The 27,810-nt window shown below is 51.9% G+C and overlaps 1 protein-coding gene across 1 annotated transcript; it reads right to left on the bottom strand.

Annotated features, from left to right (window-relative positions):
• On the bottom strand, positions 1 to 23,755 carry MDFI (MyoD family inhibitor). The gene is made up of 10 exons (XM_054293925.1): positions 23,642 to 23,755; positions 17,590 to 17,839; positions 16,792 to 16,803; positions 16,369 to 16,448; positions 15,893 to 15,978; positions 6,719 to 6,882; positions 5,978 to 6,064; positions 5,810 to 5,881; positions 981 to 1,199; positions 1 to 257 (listed from the first exon to the last, which is right to left on the bottom strand). The coding sequence occupies exons 1-10, from the start codon at positions 23,753 to 23,755 to the stop codon at positions 1 to 3; spliced, it is 1,341 nt and encodes a 446-aa protein (XP_054149900.1).
• Between the last annotated feature and the right edge of the window lie 4,055 nt (positions 23,756 to 27,810).

Here is a 27,810-nt window from a genome sequence, read left to right as displayed (position 1 = left end):
TCAGGAGGAAAAACAGAGCCCGCAGCACTCCATGCAGATCTCCAGGCAGTCGGCAGACTCGCAGCAGGCGTCGATGATGCCGCAGTCCATGTCGCAGGGCAGGTCGCAGTCCGCGCACTCGCCCGAGTTGCAGCAGCAGCAGCAGATGCAGGAGTCCTCCGAGGTGCAGGAGCCGCACGTGGCACAGTCCAGCACGATGTTGCACAGGGTCAGGAACTCGCAGAACAGGCAGGAGAGGATGCAGTGGACGCAGCAATCTGGGGAGGAACGGCAGGGTGAGACAAGGCCGGGCTGGGGGAGCACCCGAGGGTGGAAATGCTCCCTCAGGAATTCATGGAAAGGAGGGAAAAAGGTATGAGGGGGCAGCCACTGCCCCAGGGATCTCCCTCAATGCGCAGCCCTCAAGAGAAACCAGTTTTGGAGGACAGGAGATGGCCCCGCTCAGCACCTGCCCCACAGAGGCTGCCAGGAGGGCCCAGGGCCCCAAGGGCTTGGAGAATGCCACCAAGGGATCCCAAGGGATGAGGGGCTTGGAGGGTGCCACCAAGAGATCCCAAGGGATGAGGGGCTCAGAGCTGGTAGGGTGCCACCAAGAGATCCATAGGGATGAGGGATCCAAGGGCTCGGAGGAGGCCACCAAGAGATCCCAACGGATGAGGACCCCCAGGGCCTTAGAGTATGCCACCCAAGAGATCCCAAGGGATGAGGGGCCTGAGGAGTTGGAAGATGCCACCCAAGAGATCCATAGAGATGATGAGTCCAGGGCTTGGAGGGTGCCACCAAGAGATCCCAAGGGATGAGGGGCTTGGAGGATTCCACCCAGAGATCTCAAGGGATGAGGGCCCAAGGAGTTGGAAGGTGCCACCAAGAGATCCCAAAGGATGATGAGCCCAGGGCTTGGACAATGCCACCCAAGAGATCCCAAGGGATGAGGAGCCCAAGGAGAACACCTGGAAAGGGCCCTCAGGGTTCAGCAGTACCTTCCTGCGCCTCAATGGGGATGTGGGAGGAGGGTGACTTGGAGCTGCCCTTGCTCTTCTTGCTGCCCTGGCTGTTGATGGAGTGGTGGGGCTGCAGCTTTCGGGGTGGTTTCTGTGTGCTGGGCACAGCTCGGCAGATCCCGTTCCCCGCGTCCCCGTTGGGCAGCAGCTGCGTGCAAGGACCAGGGGACTGCAGGGGTGGCCCCACCTGGGGCTGGCCTGGAAGGGAAAAGCAGAGTATTACACACCCTGCCCTCTCCACAGGGAGAAATGTGTGCCCAGACCCCGGGGAAAAACGGGAATCTGGTCCCCAGCTGGACACGGGGTGAGCTGGAGGGTGGATGGTCCAAGGGGATGGGTGGCACAGACATGTTTTATGAAGAATACTTTCATTAGGATTTTTTCTCCTGAGAAGCCTCAGGAACAAAATGTAAACAATAATTATCTGCTGCTGTGGCATGCAACAGGTGCATCTTTGATTAATCTCATGTGGTTGTTTTTAATTAATGGCCAATCACAGCCCAATTGTCTCAGACTCTGGTCGATCACAAGATTTTATTATCATTCCTTCCTTTTTATTCCTTGCAAACCTTCTGATGGAATCCTTTCTTCTATTCTTTTAGTATAGTTTTAGTATATAATTTTTAAATATAATATATATAATAAAATAATAAATTATTTTAATATATCATAAAATAATAAATAAAAATATTTTAATGTAATATATATAATAAAATAATACATCTGAAACATGGAGTCAAGATTCTCATCTCTTCCCTCATCCTGGGATCCCTGCAAACACCACCACAGACGGTCTCAAGCTACATCAGGGAAGGTCTAGGTTGGATATCAGGAAAAAGTTTTTCACCCAAAGAATAATAAAATATTGGAATGCTCTTTCCAGGGAGGTGGTAGAATCACCATCTCAGGATGTGCTTAAAAAAAGACTGGACATGGCACTTGGTGCTGTAGGTGAGGTGTTAGGGCAGAGGTTGGACTCGATGATCTTAGAGGTCGCTTCCAGCCTCATTATTCTGTGACAGTGTGATTCTGTGATTCTGTGAGGGAGATGGAACAGGAGATGTGGAAAAGGCGGCTGAAGGGAAGGAGACAAAGGCTGCAGAGAGAGGAAGGGATGGAAAACCACCAAGGAATGCAGATTTGTCATGAAGGATGGGCTGAAACTCTTCAGAGGACCTGAAGGAGGAGACGTCCCTGCAGGGCCAGGAGGGATGAAGCCACCAAGAGCTCCTGGGTGTCCCCAGTGCCACAGGAGCTGAGGAACCACAGCAGAGCCAGCCCGCTCCTCTCCCCAGCCCTGCAGGAACCGGCCACTTCCTTGAGGTCTCTGCAACCTCTGGCTGAACTTCCCTGCAGGAGGAGGAAAATAACTCAGTTCTGTGGCTGTGCCTCCCTCCAGCCTCTCCTGCTGCAGCCCAGTGTCCTGCCAGAGCCAGAGGGGTGGCTCAGCCCTCGCTCCTGCCCACGCTGCCTCCTCATCCTCAACTGGGGGAGCACTGGGAACCAGCATAAGGTTCCAGCAGCCATCATCCTCCTCAGTAAGGCCACAAATAAAATAAAATAAAATAAAATAAAATAAAATAAAATAAAATAAAATAAAGTAAAATAAAATAAAACATAAAATATAAAATATAAAATATAATATACTTTAAAAAATAAAAATAAAAATAAAAATTAAAATATATAAAATATAAAATAAAAACAAAAACAAAAATAAAAATGAAAATGAAAATGAAAATAAAAATAAAAATAAAAATAAAAATAAATAAAATAAAACCCTGTCTGGTGGTGCTCCGGCCAAACTTTGCTTTTCCTCCCCCAGGGCAGTAAACAAGGGATGATTCAGGGCAGAGGCTCGAGGGCAAAGGCACCTCCTGGCACCAGGGAACAGGAGCTGCTTTCTGTGCAGGGCACAGGCGGCCCCTGTCCTGCAGCCACCAAAATAAAACAGATGGAAGGTGAAAATAAAGTGGGCGAAAGGTGAAAATAAAGTGGGCAGAAGGTGAATATAAAGTGGGTGGAAGGTGAAAGACACAAGGGGATGGTCCCAGTGCTTGGTCTGGCCAGGCTGAGCTGGGCTTGGGCTGCACAGGGAGGTGAAAGTGGGAATTTGGTCTTTGACACACGCTGGGAAAGGAATTTAAAATAACCAGAGGTGAGTGGGAAGAGTGGGCTGAGAGTGAGCAGAGAGTGGGGAGACACAAAACAGGTCTTGGATAAAACTGGGATTGTCTCCCCTTCCTAAAAACCTCACGTGTGACCGTGTTCACAGGGGTCTTATGTTGAGGGACGAGACGAGGATCTGACTCCATGTTTCAGAAGGCTTGATTTATTATTTTATTATATATTCTACATTAAAACTATACTAAAAGAATAGAAGAAAAGGTTTCATCAGAAGGCTGGCTAAGAATAGAAAAGAATGATCACAAAGGTTTGTGGCTCGGGCTCTGTGTCTAAGACAGCTGGGCTGTGATTTGTGATTGGCGATTAATTAGAAACAACCACATGAGACCAATCACAGATGCACCTGTTGCATTCCACAGCAGCAGATAATCAATGTTTGCATTTTGTTCCTGAGGCCTCCCAGCTTCTCAAGAGGAAAAATCCTAAGGAAAGGATTTTCCATAAGAGATGTCTGCGACACTCATGGAGTGTTCGCTCATTCTGTGCCCTCACCCTGGGCCCTCTCCTGCCTCGTGTGTGGCACCGAGGTGCCCGGGGCTGTGCCAGGAAGGGGCTGAGCCTGCAGGGACCCAGCAGCAGCAGCAGCTCAGCAGGCTGGGACAGCAGCTGGATTGTCTGGGACTGCAGCAGCATGCACTTGGCGCTCCCCATTTCGCTGCATTCCTCAGATTAAACTGTTTGTAAATCAAAATCACGCTCTGGCTCCGGCCAGGGGCAGCCAAAGGCAGCCAGGAATCCCCCCCTCAAAGTTAGGGAAAACAGCTCCCATTTTTTTTTAGGAGACAGCCTTTAAGAAATGAGGCCAAAACTCTGCTAAAAGAGGCACCTTCAGCTCCCCTGTAATGCAGGAGTGGGGGAGCAGCCTGGAAAACAGGATTTTGGGGGGAAACTGCCTGTCTGCAGCTCTTCAATAACCAAAAACCTGCTGGATGTTTGTAACCTGTAACCTGAACCCCAAAACTTTGGGCTTCCCATGGAGGTGATGCTCTGGATGCCCTCAGGCTGTCCCAGGGCAGCATCACCAGGGTCCCTGCGGCACTGCCAGGGTTTGGAATGTTGTGGCCACCTGGGTTTGGTGCCCCTGCCTGAAGCTCAACACACAGCATGCCAGGCCTGCAATCCCTGTGTCCCAAAATGCTGCAAAACTGGATTTGAGCACAGACCTGAGCCTCAGAGGGGCCAATCCTGCATTGGTGGGCAAGGACATCACCCTGCACCCTCCAGCCTTTTCTGCCTGGTTCCTCCTGAGCTTGCACGAGCCAGGCTGGCACAGGAATGCCCCATCCCATGGGAGAGCCTAAATGTGCTCCTCAGGGCCTGCCAAAATGGGAATAACCCCAAAAACCAATGGTGACCCCCCAGGAGCAGCACAGTGAGGAGTGGGGACAGCAGAGGTGACGCTGCTCACCAGAAGGAGGGTGCCCCAATCCCCCCCAGCCTTGGGGGGCTGGGCTGGGGAGGGGGCCGTGCAGGGCTGAGCCGTGACTCAGGCGTGCAGAATGTCTGTGGGCAGCCGGCCCAGCTCGCAGATGCTGCGCGAGGGCTCGGCCGCGGGAACCGGGAGCTCTGCTGTGCTCTCCTTGTGAGCTCTGCTCCCCTCACTGAGCTCTGCTCTGCTCACTGAGCTCTGCTCCCCTCACTGAGCTCTGCTCTCCTCACTGAGCTCTGCTCTGCTCACTGAGCTCTGCTCTCCTTGTGAGCTCTGCTCTCCTCACTGAGCTCTGCTCCACTCACTGAGCTCTGCTCTGCTCACTGAGCTCTGCTCTCCCTGTGAGCTCTGCTCTGCTCACTGAGCTCTGCTCTCCTCACTGAGCTCTGCTCTCCTTGTGAGCTCTGCTCTGCTCACTGAGCTCTGCTCTGCTCACTGAGCTCTGCTCCCCTCACTGAGCTCTGCTCCCCTCACTGAGCTCTGCTCTGCTCACTGAGCTCTGCTCTCCTCACTGAGCTCTGCTCTCCTTGTGAGCTCTGCTCCCCTCACTGAGCTCTGCTCTGCTCACTGAGCTCTGCTCTCCTTGTGAGCTCTGCTCTGCTCACTGAGCTCTGCTCTCCTTGTGAGCTCTGCTCTCCTTGTGAGCTCTGCTCTCCTTGTGAGCTCTGCTCTCCTCACTGAGCTCTGCTCTCCTCACTGAGCTCTGCTCCCCTCACTGAGCTCTGCTCTCCCTGTGAGCTCTGCTCTCCTCACTGAGCTCTGCTCTCCTCCTGCACTGTCTGCATTTCCCATCCTCTTCCCTTCCCTGCCTGCTCCCTGGAGGGGCAGCCCCATTCCCAGCCTCCCTCATCCCCTCCATCCAGTTTACACCCTTTGGAAGGGACCTGGGAAACTTCCATCCAATTTCTGCCCCTTGCAAAGGGACTGGGGAGCTTCCATCCATTTGGGGTTTTGGGGGATGCTCCTTTCCCAGGCAGGCTGACCCCCCCTTCCCACCACACCCCCCCAGAGAACCCCAACCCTTCCCAAGCAGCTCCAGCTGCTCCAGGAGCCACCCCGGGTGCCGCCCTTCCCTTCCACCTCTCCAGGTGACTCAGCCTCGGTTCAGGCTTTGATGTGGGGAGGAACAAAGCGGGGAGGAGCCGGGTTCCCACCTCTGCCCTGCTTTGTGATGAGTCCCGAGGGCAACACTCACATGTCACAGCTTCGGGAGCGCCACAGAGCTCGGCCCGGGGGCTTTTTGTCAGCACTGCCGGGGGTTTGTCACCTTCCAGGGCTTTCGGGGGTTTGTCACCTTCCAGGGCTTTCTCCTTTGGGGATTTGTCACCTTCCAGGGCTTTCTCCTTCTTCAGGGATTTGTCACCTTCCAGGGTTTTCTCCTTCTTTGGCACCGCGGGGCGGGCAGGGGACCGGGGACCCCTCGGGGCAGGGAGGGAGGGCTCAGGCACCTCTGCAAGAGAAATGGGGTTAGAGCTGAAAACGGGGTTAGAGCTGAAAACGGGGTTAGAGCTGAGCCCCGGGTCAGCCAAACTCCCAAATACTGCCCACAGCTTGGGGCAGGAGGCTTGGGCTCCCCTGTGTCACACAGCACACAAGGATGTCACCAAGGGATGAACCCAAGGGAGGAACACAAGGGATGAACCCAAGGATGAACCCAGGGATGAACCCAAGGATGAACCCAAGGGATGAACACAAGGGATGAACCCAAGGGATGCCACCAAGGGATGAACACAAGGATAAACCCAAGGGATGAACCCAAGGGATGAACCCAAGGATAAACCCAAGGGATGAACCCCAGCGATACCACCAAGGGATGCCACCCAAGGGATGCCACCAAGGGATGAACCCAAGGATGCACCCAAGGGATGCCAGGATGCCACCTGAGGGATGCCACCCAGGGTTTGGGCAGCCCAGGACGGGCACAGGGGCTGCACCACCCCCCAGCTGCTCCCCCCGCTGCAGCACCGTCCCAAAAACGCTCCCCGAGCTCTCACATTCCTCCTCCAAAGCCAAGGGATCTGGTTACACTCGGCAGCCAGGCTGGGTTTTTCATCCCCCTTCCCATGAAAGAGCCACTGTCTGCCCTGCCGGGGCTGGCTGCCACCTCCCTCATCCTCTGCACTCTGGGGCAGCACCAACCCCTGCAGGAGCCCTCCGTGGGGCAGCAAAACCCTGCAGGGAGCTGAGTTATCCCCCAATGGGAGAAATCCCTGTGCCAAACACCCCCGAGCAGAAAGGCAGGAGGGGGCAGGACCACCTTTAGTGCTGCTGAATTCCCATGGGGAATTTGGGGTGCCAGGGGTGCCCAGGGCTGTGCCACACTGCCCCAGCCCCCCCTGCCCAGCCAGCCCTCTGCCCATCCCTCAGAATAGCAAAGTCTTGCACAACAGGGGCTGGAACACACTTTATATAAAACTAAATTATAGGCTGGGCAGAGAGAGGCAGAGCACAGAGCCATAATTGCCCTGGCTGGAACAGGAGCCCTGCAAGCAGCCAGGGAGGGCAGGGGAGGGGGGAAAGAGGCCTGGGATGGTTCATTATCCTCCCGAAAACCAGGGTCCCACACACCAGAGCTGAGGGGGAAAGAGGGCAATTACAGATAATTAAATATCAATGCTATTAAAAGGAGCAAACAAGGGAAGTTGGGGGGTTCCAGCTGCACCCCAGGATCAGCAGCAGCCTGGAAATGCTGCAGCCAGTCTGAAGCGATGCTGCTCTGCTCCACAACACCCTCCAAAATCATCCATGTGCCTCAGTTTCCCCTCTCTGCCCTCCCCAGGGTGCAGATCCAGCCTGGAGCTCCTGAGACAGGGTTGTTTTTTTCATTTTTGGGAATCAAAACTCATCCCAGCACAGAGCCCTGCTCACACAGAGCTCTCACCGGCGAGGAGATTTTGGGGCTCAACCAAGGGAAACCCAGCAGCTCCTGCTGAATCTTGCACGACAGCATTGGCTCCAAACCCCAATGGAGCGTGAGCCCCAGATGGGAGAAAAGGCACTGCCATGGCTCTGCAAAGCCCAGAGCAGAATGGAGAGGTGAGGAGGGCAGGCTGTCACCGCCCCAGGGCTGTGGGGGTGAGTGACATCCACAGCCTCTGGCACGGCCCAGCCCTGATCCAAAGGCAGAGGTGGAATCCCGATGGATGAGGGTGGGAAATGGATCATGAGGGAAATGGATCATGTGGGAAATGGATCGTGAAGAAATGGATCAGTGGATCATGAGTGTGGGAAATGGATCATGAGGGAAATGGATCATGAGGGAAATGGATCATGAGGGAAATGGATCATGTGGGAAATGGATCATGAGGGAAATGGATCAGTGGATCATGAGTGAGGGAAATGGATCACGAAGAAATGGATCAGTGGATCATGACTGTGGGAAATGGATCATGAGGATGATTGCCCTGGCCAGGAAGGGGCTGGGGGTGCAGGAGTTTTGGGGAAAAGCGAGAGGTGTCCCATGCCAAGGATGCCAGAGATGAGGAGCTCTGAGTGGCGGCAGAGGTGAAGCTCCCACAGAGTCCCCGAGCTCTGGTTCCTGCTGTGGGATGTGCTGAGTGTGTTCAGCGCTTAAAACCCCTCAGGAAACAGCCCCATCACCCCCAGATCCCCTCTCCTGAGGGAAAAAGGGCTGGAAAATCAGGAGCAGCAGCAGGAGAAGGGGCTGGCACAGGGAGAGCTCAGCAGATCCCTGTCCCTGCCCCTCTGTGCTGCCTCCAGAGCATCCCCTGCCCCCTCTGTGTCACACACATCTTTTATGGAAAATCCTTTCCTTAGGATTTTTCCTCCTGAGAAGCTGAGAGGCCTCAGGAGCAAAATGTAAACATTGATTATCTGCTGCTGTGGGATGCAACAGGTGCATCTGTGATTGGTCTAATGAGGCTCTTTCGAATTAATGGCCAATAAATTAATGGCTCAGACTCTCTGTCCGAGCCACAAATCTTTGTTATCATTCTTTGCTATTCTATTCTTAGCCAGCCTTGTGATGAAATCCTTTCTTCTATTCTTTCAGTATAGTTTTAATGTAATATATATCATAAAATAATAAATCAAGCCTTTTGAAACATGGAGTCAGATCCTCGTCTCTTCCCCAAACCTGAGACCTCTGTGAGCGCTGTCACACCTCTGTGCCCGTTCCTGGGGACAAGGACAGGCTGGGTGGATCCACAGCGATATCCAGGCTGTGCTCCAGCTGGGATGGAGCCCAGGCTCGTCCCTGCTGTGCCCACTTCACACTTGTAATTACCCTGCACAAGCGCTCACACACAACCACAGGCAGGCAGGGAGGAAGGTGGCAATTAAATTAACTCCCCCGGGAACAAGCTGGCCAGGAGAGGGACAGAAATAGCCAGGAATGAAGTTTGGGTGAGCTGATCCTTCACACAGCCTCACATCCCACGGGCTGGATATGGGGATGGGGCTGAGCCCCAGCTGCCCCTGGAATGGGGTGGGGAAGGACCCAGGGAGGGCTGGGAGAAGGTGGGAATGTGTGGGGTCAGCACAGAGCCCACAGCTCCCCGTCCACTGGGATCCACGGGGGAATGCAGGGGGAATGTTCAGGGAAAAGGAGAGGGAATGGAAAATGCAGGGGGAATGCCAATGGAAAAGGAGAGGGAATGATCAGGGAAAGGCAGAGGGAATGGGAAATGCAGGGGAATGTTCAGGGAAAGGCAGAGGGAATGCCAAGGGAAATGGAGAGGGAATATTCAGGAAAATGAAGAGGGAATTCTCTGGGAAGGGCACAGGGAATGCCAAGGGAAATGCAGAGAGAATGCCCTGGGAAATACAGAGAGAAGGCCTTGGGAAATGCCCTGGGAATGTTCTGGGAAATGCAGAGGCAATGCCCAGGGAAATGCAGAGAGAATGCCCTGGGAAGTGCAGGGGAAATGCCCTGGGAAGGGCACAAGGAATGTCCTGAGAAGTGCAGAGAATGCCCTGGGAAATGCAGAGGGAATGCAGAGAGAATGTCCTGGGAAATGCAGAGAATGCCCAGGGAAATGTAGAAGCAATGCCCTCGGAAATGCAGGAGCAATGCCCTGGGAAATGTCCTGGGAAATGCAGAGGCAATTCCCTGGGAAATGCTGCAGCAGCAGCTCCCCAGTGCCCCCAAGCAGAGGCAGCAGCTCTGCAGGCACAGGAGGAGCTGAGCAGACCCTTCCACCACTGGCACAGCTCATCCCACAGCTCCCTCTCCTCTAAACTCCCCAATCCCTGCCCTGCTGATCCCCCCTGGACCCCTCCTCCCTGCTGCCCCCAGAACAGGACCAGCCGTGACCCAAATCCATCAGATTTAAACCCAACTGTGAGCCTGGGCCAAACCCTGAGGCCAGCCAGCCCTTGGGATGGGACATCTCACTTCTCCCCAAAATTCCTGCACCTCAAACCCTTCCTGGGCAGGGCAAATCCTCCTCAGAGCCTGGGATGAGCAGCACAAGGGAGATGTGGGAGAGCAGCTCAGAGCTCTGGATTTTGGGAGCAGAGGTAACGAGGCATTCCAAAAACAATAACTTCAATAAATCACAGCACTGCCCCAAGGTACCAAGAGATCAGCAAAGTGATAAATGTGGGGCTGATTTCTCCTGCCAAGCCCGGGACATGCACATGGAGCCGATTTTCTGATTATTCTCCCCGATCCCAAAGTCCAAATCCATCGGTCATGGGAGTCCTGAGACATCAGGGAGCCCCAAAATCCATCCAGGGGGTGGGAAAACAGCACAGGAGAGAGGAGAGATGCAAAGAAACTGGAAGTTCATGGCTGGAACTGCGAAATTCCTGCAAATTCCTGAGTTCCAACATCCCTCTGGGGGATGCAAGAGCTTCTGTGGAAAAGATCCTCGTGCTCCCAGTGGGAATTCCTGATGGGCTGAGCTCAGCATTCCCAAAGAGCTGGACAAACAAAAGGCAGGAGCCACAAATAGGAGCCACAGCTCCCAAAAATCTGTGGGTTCCCTTCTCCCTTCCTGCGCTGCCCAGACCCCCAGAGGCAAAGCTGAAGCTGTGCTTTGGGGTCCAAACTCAAATTCAGTCCCAGTCTGGGGCTTTTCCCTGTTGTTTTCCCATTGTTTTCCCCCATCCTCTGTCCCCACTGCGTGTTTGGGATGGTTGATGTTGGTTTGGGATGGTTGATGTTGGTTTTGTGATGAAGATTAGTGCTGGGACATGAGGAAAGGAACCTGCTCCTTCCCAGCTTTGGGAAGATTTGTTCTCCCTGTTTTCTACTCCAGGCTTAAAAATTCCTCCTTCCCCTGCAGCTCCACACTGGAATGGTGCCTTAATACCTATAACAGGTAAATTTATTTACATTAAATCAGTTTTGGCTGCATAAGGAATAATTCCTCCCAAATTGCTGCCCAAGATCCAGCCCAGCTTTGCTTCCCACCTGGAAACCCTTTGGCCTCACCTGGGCAAAGCTTTGGATAAACAGCAACAGTGAGGAATGCAGTCAGAAAAACAAAGTGGTTTCTGTGAGAAGTGACTTCCTAAACGCACAAAAAGCAAACCAAAGCACAAAAAAAAATACCCACAAAAACCCCAAATAGCTCAGCAAGGCTGGGAGTTGTTGTTATTTGTTATTTATAGGATTTGGGTGGGAAGAGAGGGAGGGATTTTGGGGCCAGACAGGCCAGGACCAGCATCCATCCAGTCCATCCCTGCTGGAGTTTGGCCTGGGTGACAAAACCCCAGTTCCAGGTTGGTGTCCCCACAAATCCCATCCCTGCAAGGTCCTCGTGGCTCCTGCCAAACCAAATTAATGCGAGAAATGTTCCTACAAGGGGTTTCAGGAAATACAAAACATCAATTCCCTGCAAGAAGCACCTCTGACCCTGCAGCAATTTGGGAGGAATTATTCCTTATGCAGCAAAAGCTGATTTAATGTAAATATATTTACATTTTACAGGTATTAAAGCACCATTCCAATGTGGAGCTGCAGGGGAAGGAGGAATTTTTAAGCCTGGACTGGACAAAGGGACAACAAAACTTCCCAAAAGTGGGAAGGAGCAGGTTCCTTTCCTCATGTCCCAGCACCAATCCTCATTCCAAAAACGAACATAAACCATCCCAAAACCAACATAAACCATCCCAAACCAACAGAAACCATCCCAAACACACTGTGGGGACAGAGAATGGGGAAAAGAATGGGAAAACAACAGGGAAAAGCCCCAGACTGGGATTGAATTTGAGTTTGGACCCCAAAGCACAGCTCCAGCTTTGCCTCTTCCCCCACTGCAGCAATTTGGGAGGAATTATTCCTTATGCAGCAAAAATCAATTTAATGTAAATATATTTACATTTTACAGGTATTAGGGCACCATTCCAGTGTGGAGCTGCAGGGGAAGGAGGAATTTTTAAGCCTGGACTGGAAAACAGGGAGAACAAATCTTCCCAAAGCTGGGAAGGAGCAGGTTCCTTTCCTCATGTCCCAGCACCAATCCTCATTCCAAAAACGAACATAAACCATCCCAAACCAACAGAAACCATCCCAAACCAACATCAACCATCCCAAACCAACACAAACCATCCCAAGACCAACGTAAACCATCCCAAACACACAGGGAATGGGGGAAAACAATGGGAAAACAATGGGAAAACAATGGGAAAACAATGGGAAAACAATGGGAAAACAACAACTGGGATGGAATTTGAGTTTGAGGAGCAATTGGAAAACTCCCCCCAAAAAAATGGAAAATCTGGGAAATCAAGGAAGGAAATCCTGGGTGTCCCTAAGGAAAAGCAATTATCCCTGGAGCCTGGAAAGCAGCAGAGGTGAGGCCTTATCAGATCCAGGGAGATTCTGGGAATTACAGAGCAGGGAGAAATGATGGAGGGAGTAATTAATGCCCAAGCCAGGCTGGAAATTGGGTAACCTTGGGGGTTAAACCAGCACAGGTCCTGCCAGGGGAAAAAAAATTGTGTCTTGCCCAATTTAAGTCCTTTAAAAAATAAAAGTTAATTGAGGAGGGGATGGAAGGGGAGCTGCTCAATAATCTGAATTTCTCCAGCTCCTTTCATCCCAGCACAGATTGAAGCCAGGGCCCAGCACACCTTCCCTGAGCTCCAGGGATTTTCCTTTAAAAACTGCTTTAATTATGGGGAAACTGAGGCAGGAAAACGGGATTTTTCCCCAAAAAAATATCCTGTGGAGATGGAGCACAGAACTCTCTGTAGGTTGGGGTTTCTTCTATGCACACATCCCAAAAATTCCCCAATTTTTGGGGCACGGGAAGGGATTTTGGGGCTTTCCTGGTGCCCATCCCACAGAGGGGGGAACTCCAGGCATGGAAAAATCTGGGAAAAATCACCAGAACTGCAGCAAACAGCCCGAGGAGGGTTTGGGTTTCTGCAGCTCCCAGGCTGGAGCTTTCCAAGGAAATTCAATCAGGATTTGGAGCAGCAGCAGGGGCAGCACAGCCCCAAGGCCCAGCTTTGTTTTGCTCAAACCCAGAAACTTTGAAATAAGCCAGAAATCTGCTTTTTTCTTCTTTTTTTTTCTCCTCGTGTTTCTTTTCTTTTTCTTGGTAAGTTTTGCATTGCTCAAAGAACAAACACCAGCGAAGCGTTTTCGGGAGCTGACAAGGAAAAAAACTTGGAAAGAGAAACCAGAAATGTTGCAAAAACTTCTTTCTGTGGGGTAAAAAAAATACATTTTTGTTGCTTTCAGGGCTTTTTTCGGGAGGGGCTCTTTGCACTTTGTGCGCAACTCTGCAATCCTGCATTTAAATCAGTGCTGAGACAAGGAAAAAAACCCATTTATTTTGATTTTGGATGGGTTTTTTCTTGGTTCCTGAGTGAGGTGGCCTCGATTTCTGCTGAGAATTCCCTGCTTGGGGCAGCCCAGGGCTGTTTTGGGGCTGAGTATTTCATGTTTGGGGCCAAATATTTTGCGTTTGGGGCCGAATGTTTTATGTTTGGGCCAAATATTTTGTGTTTGGGGCTGAATATTTCATATTTGGGGCTGAAAGTTTTGTGTTTGGGGCTGAATATTTGGTGTTTGGGGCTGAATATTTGGTGTTTGGGGCCGAATATTTCATGTTTGGGGCTGAATGTTTCATGTTTGGGGTTGAATATTTCATGTTTAGGGCCGAATATTTCACATTTGGGGCTGAATTTTTCATGTTTGGGGCCGAATATTTCGTGTTTGGGGCTGGGCACTCCTCCTACACCTCAGGGCAAAATCCTTGGGAACAGACAGAAAAAATTAAGGAAATCAAAGGAAATGTGTGTGTGCCAAAGCCTGAGCTGGGACAGCTGGGACACAGGCAGGGATTGGGGACATGGATGGGGACACGAGGGTGGCAAATGTCCCCTCTGGGAAGGGAAAAGGGAGGTGGGAATGAGCAAATTTTGCTCATTTCAAACCCAGGTTTTGCTTCTGGAGGTGGATTTGTGTCCATCCTCACATGGAGGAGAAGGAGAAGGAGAAGGAGAAGGAGAAGGAGAAGGAGAAGGAGGAAGAGGAGGAGGAAGAAGGAGAAGGAGATGGAAAAGAAGGAGGAGGAGAAGGAGGAGAAGGAAGAGGAGCAGAAGGAAGAAGAAGAGGAGGAGGAGGAAGAAGAGGAAAGATCCTCTCTTGCTTCCCACTGTCCCTGCTCCTCCTCTCTGAAGGAAGAATCATCTCACCAAGCAAAAAACTCTTGTTTTTTCTCCTGTTTTCTGCTAATTCCTCTAAAGAATAATCACCAGGACAGACAGACAGACAGACAGACAGACTCTCCTCTCCCAAACTACCTGTGGCTATTTCAGGCCGTGCCCCCGTCCCTGCTGGGTGGGAGGAGCTGTGGTGGCACCCAGCCCATCTCTGGAGATGCCAGGGAATGAAATTTTGGGGGATAAAATCTCCATGTCCAGCTGGGGACCTGAGCTGGGCCACACCCCCCCCCCCCCCCCCATCGTGCCTCAGTTTCCCCATTTGTTCCCCATCCTAGAGGGAGGATCCAAATGAGCCAGGCTGGTTTGTAAAACTTGGGAAAGGGAATGCAGGGAGAATTCCCAGGCTCTGAGCTGCGTGACAGAGCTGCTGGCTCCGGCCCAAAGCCACCAGGGCCCTGCTCCTGAGTGTCACAGGGACAGACAGACAGACAGACAGACAGACAGCCTGGGACACGCTCGTCCCCAAAACCACACGGGGAGGGAGGAGGGAGAGCCAGGGTTTGGGATGGGGAGCACAGAGCTGATCCTGAGGAGGAGCAGGGTGGGATGAAGGCTCTGGAGGAGGAGCAGGGATGGGATGAAGGCTCTGGAGCAGGGCAGGGATGGGACGAAGGCTCTGGAGGAGGAGCAGGGATGGGATGAAGGCTCTGGAGCAGGGCAGGGATGGGATGAAGGCTCTGGAGGAGGAGCAGGGATGGGATGAAGGCTCTGGAGGAGGAGCAGGGATGGGATGAAGGCTCTGGAGCAGGGCAGGGATGGGATGAAGGCTCTGGAGGAGGAGCAGGGTGGGATGAAGGGAAGCTTGGGCTGGCTCTGCTCAGTTCACACTCTGCTCTGGGACAGGTGAGGAAGAGGAGGAGGGGGTTTGGGATGGTTTGGGATGGAGGTGAGGCCACTTCAACGTGGGGAAATGGAACTGGGCACTGATGGATGTGCCTTAAACTTGGAACAACAAACTGGGCACTCAGGGATGGCCCTCCAAGATGGGAAAACTAAATTTGGCACAGATGGATGTCCCTGAAATTTGGGAACAACAAACTGGTCACTCATGGATGCCCTTCCAACAGGGAACAGGGACAAGAAGTCCCCAACAGGGACACATCAAACTGGGCACTCACAGATGCCCCTCCAAGATGGGAAAACCAAACTGGGCACTGATGGATGTCCCTGAAATTTTGGAACACCAAATTGGGCACTCATGGATGCCCCTGAAATATGGGAAAACTGAACTGTGCACTCATGGATGGCCCTTAAATTTGGGAACGCCAAATTGGGCACTCATGGGGGTCCCTGAAATTTGGGAAAACAGAACTGTGCACTCATGGGTGTCCCTTAAATTTGGGAACACCAAACTGGGCACTCTCTGATGTCCCCAGTGAGGTCCCAGTGCTCCTGCTGATGCCACCAGCACCCCTGGGAGCTGAACCACTCTCTACCCACCGACAGCTCTGGTGTGGCCACAGGGAAGGCAGAAAAGCTCCAAAACCATTTCCCCCAAAGCATTTCACAGATTTTGAAGCTGCTTTTTGAACTTCCCCCACAGCTGCTGGTACAGGAGCTCAGCAGAGCTGGGGCTGGGGACAAACCCCTTGCAAAAATCTCCTTGCGTTCCCAGCTCATCATTTCCCACCTGGAAAAGGAAGGAAATGCAGGGAAATCAGCCCCAGGGAATGCAGCTGCTGCGTTGGGAATGAGTTTGGAGCAGAGCTCGTCCAGCTGCAGGGGGAACAGAACAGGAGGGTGAATTCTCCAGAGCCAGCAGGGGCCGGTCCAGATGTGCTGATCCCGCTTTGCTCACCAAATTTTGGGGATTTTGGGAGCTGTTCCCAGGCTGGATTCGGCCCCTTTTGTGTCTGACCTGACAGAGCACGGTGTGCTGCTGCAGCCTCATGCTCAGGGGGGTTTTAGTCCCTCCATGGGGTTTTTAATGCAGTTTTTAGTACAGTTTTAATGCAGTTTTTAATGCAGTTTTTCATGCACGTGAAGCTCGGCAGGGCCAGAGGGGCTCTGGGGGCTCAGCTGTGAGGATTCCCCCAAATTTCCGCCCATTTCTGATCCCTGTAACCCACCCAGAGCTGCCCCCATCCCTGGGGGGGTTTAACTCACATCCCCCTCCCCGGGCTTGGCACCGGGACAGAAACTGAGGCAGAGTTTGGGATCGAAATCCCGGCGGGGCCCGGCGGCTGCTGAGCTCACACACAAACACAGCAGCACGGGAAACACGGCACAAACGCACACTCACATGTTCACAATCACACACAAACACATCCAAACACGGCCAGGGGCACAAACGCACACTCACATGTTCACAATCACACACAAACACATCCAACACGGCCAGGGGCACAAACACACACTCACATGTGCACAGTCACACACAAACACGGCCAGGGGCACAAACACACACTCAAATGTTCACAATCGTGCATAAACACACACTCAGATGTTCACAATCACCCCCAAATACTGCCAGGGGCACCAACACACACTCACATGTTCACAATCACACACAAACACACCCAAACTCACACCCAAACACTGCTAGGGGCACAAACACACAGTCAGATGTTCACAACCCTGCACAAACACACACTCAAATGTTCACAATCACACAAAAACATGCCCAAACTCAGACCCAAACACTGCCGGGGGCACCAGCACACACTCAGATGTTCACGATCGTGTACAAACACACACTCAGATGCTCACAATCGTGCACGCTCTCCGTGCCCAGCAGTGCATCCCCACAGCCCCAAACTGCAGCCCGGGAGCCCTGCACACATCCCCCCTGTGCACACACCCTGCCCGCCACCCCAAACCTTCCCTGGGACCCCACAGACTTCCCTGGGATCCCAAAACTTTGCACGGGAACCCAAAACCTTCCCTTGGATCCCAAAACCTTCTCCATGATTCCAAAATCCTTCTCGGGATCCCACAGCCTTCCCTGGGATCCCAAAACTTTGCATGGGATCCAAACCCTTGCATGCAATCCCAAAACCTTCCCTGCGATCCCAGAACCTTGCAAGCGATCCCAAAACCTTCTCCATGATCCCAAAACCTTCCCTGAGACTCAACAGCCTTGCACGGCATCCCAAAACCTTCCCCGGGATCCCACAGCTTTCTCCATGATCCCAAAACCTTCGGCGTGATCTCAAAACTTCGCATGGGATCCCAAAACCTTCTCGATGAATCCCAAAACCTTTCCCGGGATCCCAAAACCTTTCCAGGGATCCCAAAACCTTTCCCGTGAGCACACAGCACTCAGCCCCCTCCAGCCTTGCTCCCCCTCTTTGTGTCCTCCCTTTGTCCCCCCTTTGTCCCCCGTACCTGGCGGCGGTCCCGGTTCGGTTCGGGGCCGCTCCGGGCGCTCGGGCCGGGGGCTGCCGGGCCGGGACATGGCTGCGGGAGGGTCGGCGGGGCTCGGAGCGGGGCCCGGCCCGTCCCGGTGCGGTCCCGGTGCTCGGTCCCGCTCACCTGGGGCCCCGCGGGGCTCCGCGCCCGCCCCCGCGCCCGCCCCGCATCCCCCGGCCCCGCCGCTGGGCTGGGCTCCGCTCCGGGGCTTTGTCCGCGCCAGCCCCTTCCAAAAATAAAATTAAAAAAAAAATAAAGAGAGAAAAAAAAAATCGAATTAAATTAAAAAAAAAAAAATGAGGTTGGGAGCGCGGACCCGCGGCCAAGCCGCGCTGCCGGAGCTGCTGCCGGAGGCTGGAGCGGAGCCGGGAGCGGGGAGAGGCGGAGGAGGCTCCGGGGCCGGCCCCGGGTTTGGGATTGCACAGCTGGGCTGAGCCCTCGGCTGGGGCTGCGGGAAACGGCGGGGGGAGAGCGGGGCTGAGCCGGGTTTGTACCCCTTGGGTGGGTGTCGGACCCCTCAGATGGGTGTTTGGACCCCTTGGGTGGGTGGTGGAGCCCTCAGATGGGTGTTGGACCCTTCAGATGGGTGGTGGAGCCCCTTGGGTGGGTGTTTGGACCCCTTTGGGTGGGTGTTGGAGCCCCCCCCAAGTGGGTGTTAGGACCCCCAGGTGGGTGTCAAAGCCCTGGGTGGACATTTGGACTCCCTTGGGTGGGTGTTGGGACCCCCTCGGGTGGATATTGGAGCCCCAGGTGGGTATTGAAGCCCCCCAGGTGGACGTTTGAACCCTTTGGGTGGGTTTTGAGCCCCCAGGTGGGTGTTAAAGCCCTGGGTGGGTTTTGGACCACTCAGATGGGTGTTTGGACCCCTTTGGGTGGGTGTTGAAGACCTGAGTAGGTGTTGGGAGCCCCAGGTGGGTGTTGGAACCTCTTGTTCACACCCAGCACTCTCAGGGTCCCATGAATCCCTCAGTGATCACATCCAGCTCCATCCTGCACTCCCAGTGAGTCCCTCTGCAATCACACACCCAGCACTCCCAGTGTCCCAGTGAATCCTTCAGTGATCACACCCAGCCTCATTCTGTGCTCTCAGGGTCCCGTGAATCCCTCAGTGATCACACCAGGCCTCATCCTGCACTGTGAATCCCTCAGTGATCACACCCAGCCTCATTCTGTGCTCTCAGGGTCCCGTGAATCCCTCAGTGATCACACCAGGCCTCATCCTGTACTGTGAATCCGTCTGCAATCACACCCAGCCTCATCCTGCACTGTGAATCCCTCAGTGATCACACCCAGCCTCATTCTGTGCTCTCAGGGTCCCATGAATCCCTCAGTGATCACACCCGGCCTCATCCTGCACTGTGAATCCCTCAGTGATCACATCCAGCTCCATCCTGCACTCCCAATGTCCCAGTGAATCCCTCAGTGATCACACCAGGCCTCATTCTGTGCTCTCAGGGTCCCGTGAATCCCTCAGTGATCACACCAGGCCTCATCCTGCACTGTGAATCCCTCTGCAATCACACCCAGCCTCATCCTGCACTGTGAATCCCTCAGTGATCACAGCCAGCCTCATTCTGTGCTCTCAGGGTCCCGTGAATCCCTCAGTGATCACACCAGGCCTCATCCTGCACTGTGAATCCCTCAGTGATCACATCCAGCTCCATCCTGCACTCCCAATGTCCCAGTGAATCCCTCAGTGATCACACCAGGCCTCATTCTGTGCTCTCAGGGTCCCATGAATCCCTCAGTGATCACACCCGGCCTCATCCTGCACTGTGAATCCCTCAGTGATCACACCCAGCCTCATTCTGTGCTCTCAGGGTCCCCTGAATCCCTCAGTGATCACACCAGGCCTCATCCTGCACTGTGAATCCCTCAGTGATCACACCAGGCCTCATTCTGTGCTCTCAGGGTCCCATGAATCCCTCAGTGATCACACCCAGCTCCATCCTGCACTCCCAATGTCCCAGTGAGTCTCTCAATGATCACACCCAGCTCCATCCTGCACTCCCAATGTCCCAGTGAGTCTCTCAATGATCACACCCAGCCTCATCCTGCACTCCCAGTGAATCCCTCTGCAATCACACCCAGCCTCATCCCGCGCTCCCCCCGGGCCGGCTGCGCTCCGAGGAAGGCTCTGGCTGTGGGATCTGGCCGGCTTTGTGCAAACAAGGCCGTTCCTGTAGGTGTGTGACTGCACTGACCCACATTCACAAACCCTGGCACCCCGCGCCGCTCCCGGCTCTACCGCCGCCAAAATAAACCCAAAATAAACCCAGCCCAGCTCTCGCAACTCCCGGTGCTCCTCGGGGGGAGCCGGGGCTGGGCTCCACCTCCCCTGGATCTGCACCCCAAAACCCCTGGATCTACACCCCAAAACCCCCAGACCTGCTCCCCAAAACCCCCAGATCTGCACTCCATAATGCCCAAATCTACACCCCAAAACCCCTGGATCTACATCCCAAAATCTCTGGATCTGCATCCCCAAGCCCCTCTGGATTTGTGCCCCAAATCTCCCAGATCTGTGCCCCAAACCTCCCTGGATCTACCCCCCGAAACCCCTGGATCTGCACCCTCAAATCCCCAAATCTACACTTCAAAACTCCCAGATCTGCACCCCATAGCCCCTGGATCTGTACCCCAAAACCCCCAGGGCCCAAACCCTCCAGATCTGCACCTTAAACCCTCCTGACCTACACCCTCAAAACTCCAAGATGTGCACCCCAAACCCTCCAGATCTGCACCCTAGACCCCTCTAATCTATACCCCTAAAATCCCAAGATGTGCACCCAAAACTCTCCAGACCCCGTGATTTACACCCCAAAAACCCCAAGATCTGCACCCCCAAAATCCCAGATCTGAACCCCAAACTCCCCTGACTTACACCCCAAAAACCCCAAGATCTTCGCCCCAAACCCTCCAGATCTGCACCCCAAACCCCTTTGACCTACACCCCAGAACCCCAAGATGTGCACCCCAAACCCTCCAGATCTGCACCCCAAACCCCCTTGATTTACACACCCAAAACCCCAAGATCTGCCCCCCAAATCCCCCTGATCTACATCCCCAAAATCCCAAGATCTTCACCCCAAACCCTCCAGATCTGCCCCCCAAATCCCCCCTGATTTACACCCCCAAAATCCCAGCTCTGCACCCCAAACACTCCATATCTGCACCCCAAATCCCCCCTGATTTACACCCCCAAAATCCCAGCTCTGCACCCCAAACCCTGTGGGTTCCCCATGCCCCAGACTGGAGGCGTTGGGAGATTTGAACCTCCCTGACCTTCCCGTCTCCGGCGAGGATTTAGCACTAAAACCTCGACTTTTCTGTTCAAAGAAGGTTTTGCAACATTCCCGGCATCCATCCCTGGGCAGAGGTTCGGAAAATAAAATAAATAAACAAGAGAAAAACGCGTGTGATCCTGGAAAACAAGGAATGAAAGAGCGTGGTGGGATGGGGCTGGGCCAGAGCTGGGCTGTGTTTTTTTGGGGTCTGAGCCATCACCCCCTGATTTGTGGAGCGGAATTTCCCTGTCCCTGTGCACACACAAAGTCTCTAAACAAAATAAGCTCCTCAAGGCCCTTCTGCTCTGCCTGCCTGGGTCTGCAGTGAATGACCCCAGTGTTTTACATGTGCTGCTGAAAGGATTTTGATGAGTCACGAGCTATTTCTGTAAATAATTTAAAAAAAATGAGAAGGAAATGGACATTCAATATTTAAAAAAAAAAAATAAAAATGGGGCCCCGTGAACGTTCATCTTCAGAAGATGAAAAAATTAAAAACTTCCCCAAAACTTCGCTCTGTGCTCCTTCCCGGGTTTCTGCACAGAGTGAAGTTTTGGGGAAGTTTTTAATTTTTCTGCACCCCAAAACCCCCAGATCCACACCCCAAAACCCCCAGATCTGCACTCCACAATGCCCGGGATGGGCAGAGGTTTCTGGAGAGGTTGGGGTGGCAGAAGTGGGAGCTGACGCCCATCCAGGTGTCCAATCCCATCCAGGGCCTGCTCCCACCTTTTCCTGGGCTTTTCCTTCCCACAATTTTTCCTCTTCTCATTTTCTGAGCCCCCAAAGCAGGGGGTTCACAGTAATCCCACTGGGATGAGTGGCCCGAGTGTTTTGGGGTCCCTTCAGCCCTGATCGCAGCCACAGAGACCCCCAAAACAGCAGGGAAGGGCCAAATCTCAGAGCAGGAACCCTTTGGAAATTTTCCTTCCTGACCCTGATATTCCAATTTCTTAATGCTCATTTAGGTAAAAACCAAACCCAAAAACCCCAAAGTTCTCCCTCTTTTTTTTGGTTCTTTGGAGCTCTTTGGAAGCTTTGCTGGCTCTGGTTATCCAAGGTAGTGACTTCCCCAAGTTGTGCTTCAGGGGTGAGCAAAAATCCCAAAGATTTAGGGTAAAACATAGGGGTGAGTAAAAATCCCAAAGATTTGGGGTAGGTAAAGCATCAGGGTGGGCAAAAATCCCAAAGATTTGGGGTAAAGCATTGGGGTGAGCAAAAACCCCAAAGATTTGGGGTAAAGGATTGGGGTGGGCAAAAATCCCAAAGATTTGGGATAAAGCATCGAGGTGTGCAAAAATCCCAAAGATTTGGGATAAAGTTTCAGAGTGTGCAAAAATCTCAAAAGATTTGGGGTAAAGCATCTGGGTGTGCAAAAATCCCAAATATTTGGAGTAAAGGATTGGGGTGAGCAAAAATCCCATGGATTTGGGGTCCAGCTGGAGGGAAGGGAGGGATCCATGTGGACGCAGCTCTGGAGCAGAAGCGTGGGTGCCTCCTGCCAGCGTTTTTTGGGGTGCAGGAAGTTGTGCCCCAGACAGGGGTGACCTGTCCCAGTGTCCCCTCCCATCCACAGACTGGTTTTGCAATCAAACTGGGAGAGCTTTCATGTCTGTGCCAAAGGAAAAAATAAAAAAACAAACCCAAAAAACAACTAAAACAAGGATAAAAAAGTTTCTAGTTTAAAAGTTAAAATCATCTCCAAGTGTTAAATCCATCAGAGCCAGGGATGGTCCCAGGGTGGCTGGGGAGGGGGAGATGGGAGCCCAAACCAAAATGGGGAGGAGGAAATGGGGACCCAAATCAAACTGGGGAGGGGGAGATGGGACCTAAACCAAACTGGGGAGGGGAAATGGGGACCCAAATCAAACTGGGGAGGGAAATGGGGACCCAAATCCCCAGAAATGGGGAGGGGAAAATGGGAACCCAAAACAAACTGGGGAAGGGGAGATGGGAACTCAAACCAAAATGGGGAGGGGAAAATGGGAACCCAGACCAAGATGGGGAGGGGGAAATGGGGACCCAAACTGAGCTGGGTGAGGGGAAATTGGGGAGCCAAACCAAAATGGGGAGGGGAAAATTGGGACCCAAACCCCCAGAAATGGGGAGGGGGAGATGGGACCTAAACCAAACTGGGGAGGGGAAAATGGGGACCCAAATCAAGCTGGGGAGGGGGAGATGGGAACCCAAACCAAGATGGGGAGGGGAAAATGGGGACCCAAATCCCAGCTGACCCCACACTCACCGAGCAGATGAAGCCACTTTTCACCCCTCTCCTTCCTTCCAGGGCCGGCCATTGCTCCTGGAAGGACTTTTTGGGAGAATTTCCTCACAGAAAAGGGAGTCAGGAATTGGGAAGGAGCTGCCCAGAGAGGTGGTGGAGTCCCCGTCATCCCTGGAGGTTTTTTCAAGTTGGGGGTCACAGACAGATCTCAATAAAATATTGAATTCTGTAAAAAGTTGTGGTGTTTGTTTTTTGTTTTGTTGGGATTTTTTTTTGTTTAGGTTTTTTGGGTTTTTTTGTTTTGTTTTTTTATTATTTTCGGGGGGTTTTTTTGGTTTTTTTTTGTTTGTTTTTGTTTTTCTGGGGGTTTTTTTGGTTCTTTCTTTTTTCCCCCCACAACAACCTTAAGCAAAGCGAGGCCCAGCAGCAGCACGATAGGTAATTTCTTTTATTGCATTTTATAATGCCATTGTCCATACAGATTACATGCAGCTAGACCTACTGTACAAGGGTTTACCGTCTGCCCACGCAGACACACGGAGAGCTCGGAGTACAAATACACAGCCAGGATTTTCCTTTTATACAGCACGAGGAGGGCAGCGAGGGAGCCTCGGGGTCGCTTTTTACACATCCGCCCTCCCCTCCGCCCCCTGGGACCTCACCCCACCTCCCCAGCATCGCCTTCCCACCCAGCGCCGCGAAAACCGGGGAGAAAACGGGGAAAAACGGGAAAAAATGGGAAAAAAAGGGAATAAAATAGGAAAAAAAGAGGGAAAAAATAGGAATAAAATAGGAGAAAAAGAGGAAAAAAAGAGGAAAAAAATAGGAATAAAATAGGAAAAAAAGAGGAAAAAATAGGAAAAAAAGAGGGAAAAATTAGGAATAAAATAGGAGAAAAAGGGGAAAAATTAGGAATAAAATAGGAATAAAATAGGAAAAAAAGAGGGAAAAAAAAGGAAAAAAAAAGGAAAAAATAGGAAAAAATTGGAATAAAATAGGAATAAAAGAGGAAAAAATTAGGAAAAAATAGGAATAAAAGAGGACAAAATTAGGAAAAAATAGGAAAAAATTAGGAGAAAATAGGAAAAAAAAAGGAAAAAATAGGAATAAAATAGGAAAAAAAGAGGAAAAAAAAGGAAAAAAATAGGGAAAAAATAGGAAAAAAATAGGAATAAAATAGGAAAAAAAGAGGAAAAAAGAGGAAAAAATAGGAATAAAAGAGGAAAAAAAGAGGAAAAAATAGGAATAAAAGAGGAAAAAATTAGGAAAAAATAGGAAAAAAAAGGAAAAAAAGAGGAAAAAATAGGAAAAAAAAAGGAAAAAAAGAGGAAAAAATAGGGAAAAAAAAGGAAAAAAAAGAGGAAAAAATAGGAAAAAAGAGGAAAAAAAAGGTGGTGGCAATGCTGGTGCTTCCCAGATGTCCCCAAGGGGATGTCCCCAATCTGTCGCAGCTCCATCCTCCCAGCCCAGCCCCTGGCTCTGGAATGTCCCGACCTTCCCCAACGCTTCCAGGATAAAAACCGAGATCCAGGGAATGCTGCGGGGCAGTGAGGTTGGCCAGGGGTGTAAACAAAGCAAAGAAAACCCTTTGGTTTGGTGCAGGTTCAGCAGCTCCTCCTTCCCTCCCAGCGCTGGGTTCTGACCCCCCCGTCCCCAGGTGTGGGGAGAAGAAATCATTGAGGAATTAATAAAATAAAATAAAAAAAAAAAGAAAACAAAGACAAAAACATGGAAAAATGAATAATTCCTTCAGTGGGAGATACCAGAAAAATGCCTTTAGGTCCAGGGAGGTGCCCTCAGCTGCCCCCAAGGGTGGAGAGAAACAGAAAACAAATCACAAAAATACAGAACAACCCCCCCCCCTAAAAAAAAAAAAAAAAAAGAACAATTTGTGTTGGTAGGTTGACAGCCAGAATATCTCTATCTCAATATATACAGACACACAATTCCGTTTGGTCCTTGATCCTCCCTCCCTCCCCAGCAGCGTTTTGAGGTAAAACTCGCAGAATTCCGGAAAATCCCGACCAAAAATGAAGCAGAGGGGTGGGAAGGGAGGAGGCAGCGAGGCAGGAGGGGACTCTCAGTACCTGGGCTCAGGTGGAGCCTGCAGAGGTGGCCAGGCTGGGAGGGGGTAAGAGAAGAAATTAAATTTACCCAATTTAATTAAAATTAAAATTTAAATTTACCCAATTTAATTTAAATTAAATTGAGTATCAAACCAGGCACGTTTCCCTTTGGAATCGTGGAATTCCCAGGGTTGGGGGGAAAAGGCATCACCTGGAGCCACAGGGCTTTTCCAAACCTGTGCATTGTGTTTTAAGGAAAAAAAAAATCCTCTTTTATATGGATAGATTTATTTTTATATATAAAATATATAGGGAGTGCTCTTGGATGGGGCCGAGGAGCGTCGGGAATTTTTGGAGCGGAGGGGAAGGAGCCCCTGGGTTTGGGGAGGGGTTTTGGGCTGAATCCATGGGGATCTGCAGGCCTTGGGATGCATTTTGGGGGTGTTTGTACCTCTGGAAAAATTAAAAAAAAAAATAAAAAATCACACCCCAAGGAGGTTGGAAATAAAAAGGGAGAGGAGGAAGGTGAAGGAAAAGGGTGAGAAATGGGAAAAAAGGGGAGCAGCTACAGAACCCCTCCAAAAATCAGCTGAAGAGCTGCCAAAGAGGGATAAAAATTCCCAAAATCCCAAAAGCCTGGATGGGGACAGAGGTTCCCTGTGGGGGATGATGAGGGGTGGCCCAGCATCCCAAAGTCTGGATGGTCCTTCCTGCTCCTCCCTGGGAATAAAGCAGCAAAAGGTGAGGAAAAACCCCCATGGCAGCTGTAAACGTGTCCCAACGGTGATTTAAATTAAAGAGTGGGGGAAAAAGGGGGAAAAAATGAAGAAAAAAGGGGAAAAAGTGGATAAAAGGGAAAAAAAAAGGAAAGGAAAGAGGGGAAAGTAGGAAGAAAAATAGAGGGAAAAGGGAAAAAATAGGGAGAAGAAGAAAAAAAGAAGAAAAAAGAAGAAAAAAGAAGAAAAAAGAGAAAAAAGAGAAAAAAGAGAAAAGGAAATGGAAAAAGCAAAGAGGGGGAAAAGGGAATAAAGAAAGATGAGGGCAAAAAGAAAAGAGGAAAATAAGGGGAATAAAGAAAAAACAGAAAAGGAATAAAAGACAAAGGGGGAATAAGGGGAATAAAGAAAAAGGAAGAAAAAAGGAGAAGAGAAAAGGGAGAGAAAAAGAGAAAAAAAATAATAAAAAAGAACAAAAGAGGAAAAAATAAAGTAGATGGGGGAAATCCACGGTGCCTCGCAGCTCCTTGGGCAGGAGTGGGACGGACTGGGATGGATTGGGATGGACTGGGATGGACTGGGATGGATTGGGATGGATTGGGATGGATTGGGATGGACTGGGATGGACTGGGATGGACTGGGATGGATTGGGATGGACTGGGATGGACTGGGATGGACTGGGATGGATTGGGATGCGTGCAGCAAGAGCGGCTCTTTGGTGCCCCCCAGCCCGGGCAGGGTCTTTGGTGCCCGGCAGAGCCCGGGAAGGGGCCGGGCACGGGGAATGCACCGGGAATGAACCGGGAAGGAAGAGCCGGGAATGGGCTGGGAATGAGCCGGGGATGAACCGGGAGTGAGCCGGGAATGAGCCGGGAATGAGCCGGGGATGAGCCGGGAACGGTCCGAGGATGCTCGGGAAGGAAAGCCTGTCCCGGAGCCGGGAACGCTCCGGGAATGAGCCAGGAACGCTCCGGGAAGGAAGGAAGGAATGAAGGAATGAAGGAATGAAGGAAGCGCAGTCGCGGCGCTCGCACGGCAGCCGCGGGCACGGGTGACACCTAGAGGGGTGTCGGGGGGAATACGGAAACGCGGGGATCCGGGCACGGGAGAGACCCCCAGGCACCGCCCCAGAGAGTGGGACACCCCCGGGACACAGGGGGACACAGAGGGGGACACAGGGACACCCCAGTCCCTGCAGCCGGCTGGGCAGCGAGCATGCGCCGGGCAAGGAAAAGGATGAGGGGAAAAGGAAAAGGATGAGGGGGAAAAGGATGACGGGGAAAGGATGAGGGGAAAAAGAAAAGGATGAGGGGGAAAGGAAAACTATGAGGGGAAAAGGATGAGGGGAAAAGGAAAAGGATGAAGGGGAAAGGAAAAGGATGAAGGGGAAAAGGAAAAGGATGAAGGGAAAAGGATGAAGGAAAAAGGATGAGGGGAAAAGGATGAAGGGAAAAGGCAAAGGATGAAGGGAAAAGGAAAAGGATGAGGGAAAAGGAAAATGATGATGGGAAAAGGAAAAGGATGAGGGTAGTCCAGGCTCACCCCACAGCCCCAGGAGCCCCTCGGGGGGGGTGTCCTGGTTTGAAAACCAAGTGAGGATTTTTTGGGATGCTCTGATCACAGCATTTGGGTGCTGTTTGACCACAGCATCCCAAAAAAACCTCACTTCCTTTTCAAAGCAGGACAGGGGGTGACAGAGGTGGCACACGGGGACAGGTGACACCTTGCCCTGACCCACGGCTCCGGGTGTGGCACTTCCAGCCCCAAACGGAGCTCCCGTGATGCCAACGGTGACACAACCCCCAGGAATGTCACATCCCAGGAAAACGGGACAGAGAGGGACGGAGGAGACCTTGGGGTCACTTTGGAGAGCCCAGAGTTGGCCAAAAAACCCAGAGCAGCTC

Source organism: Melozone crissalis, unplaced genomic scaffold (assembly GCF_028551555.1).
Source record: "Melozone crissalis strain CALT ecotype California unplaced genomic scaffold, PUWL_Pcris_2 ptg000198l_1, whole genome shotgun sequence".
Lineage (NCBI taxonomy): Eukaryota > Metazoa > Chordata > Aves > Passeriformes > Passerellidae > Melozone > Melozone crissalis.
This window is presented reverse-complemented; position numbering and strand designations above follow the sequence as displayed.

Bases quoted from the DNA above. Each gene is read 5' to 3' on its own strand.
- MDFI (XM_054293925.1), bottom strand. From the start codon at position 23,755: ATGTGTAAAAAGCGACCCCGAGGCTCCCTCGCTGCCCTCCTCGTGCTG. The intron at 6,883-15,892 runs GTGGGAAATGAT...ATGGGAATTCAG, and splicing joins GCATTTCCTTCCTTTTCCAG to CAGCACTAAAGGTGGTCCTG. The intron at 1,200-5,809 runs GTGAGTGTTGCC...TTTCCCTTCCAG, and splicing joins CGCTCCCGAAGCTGTGACAT to GCCAGCCCCAGGTGGGGCCA.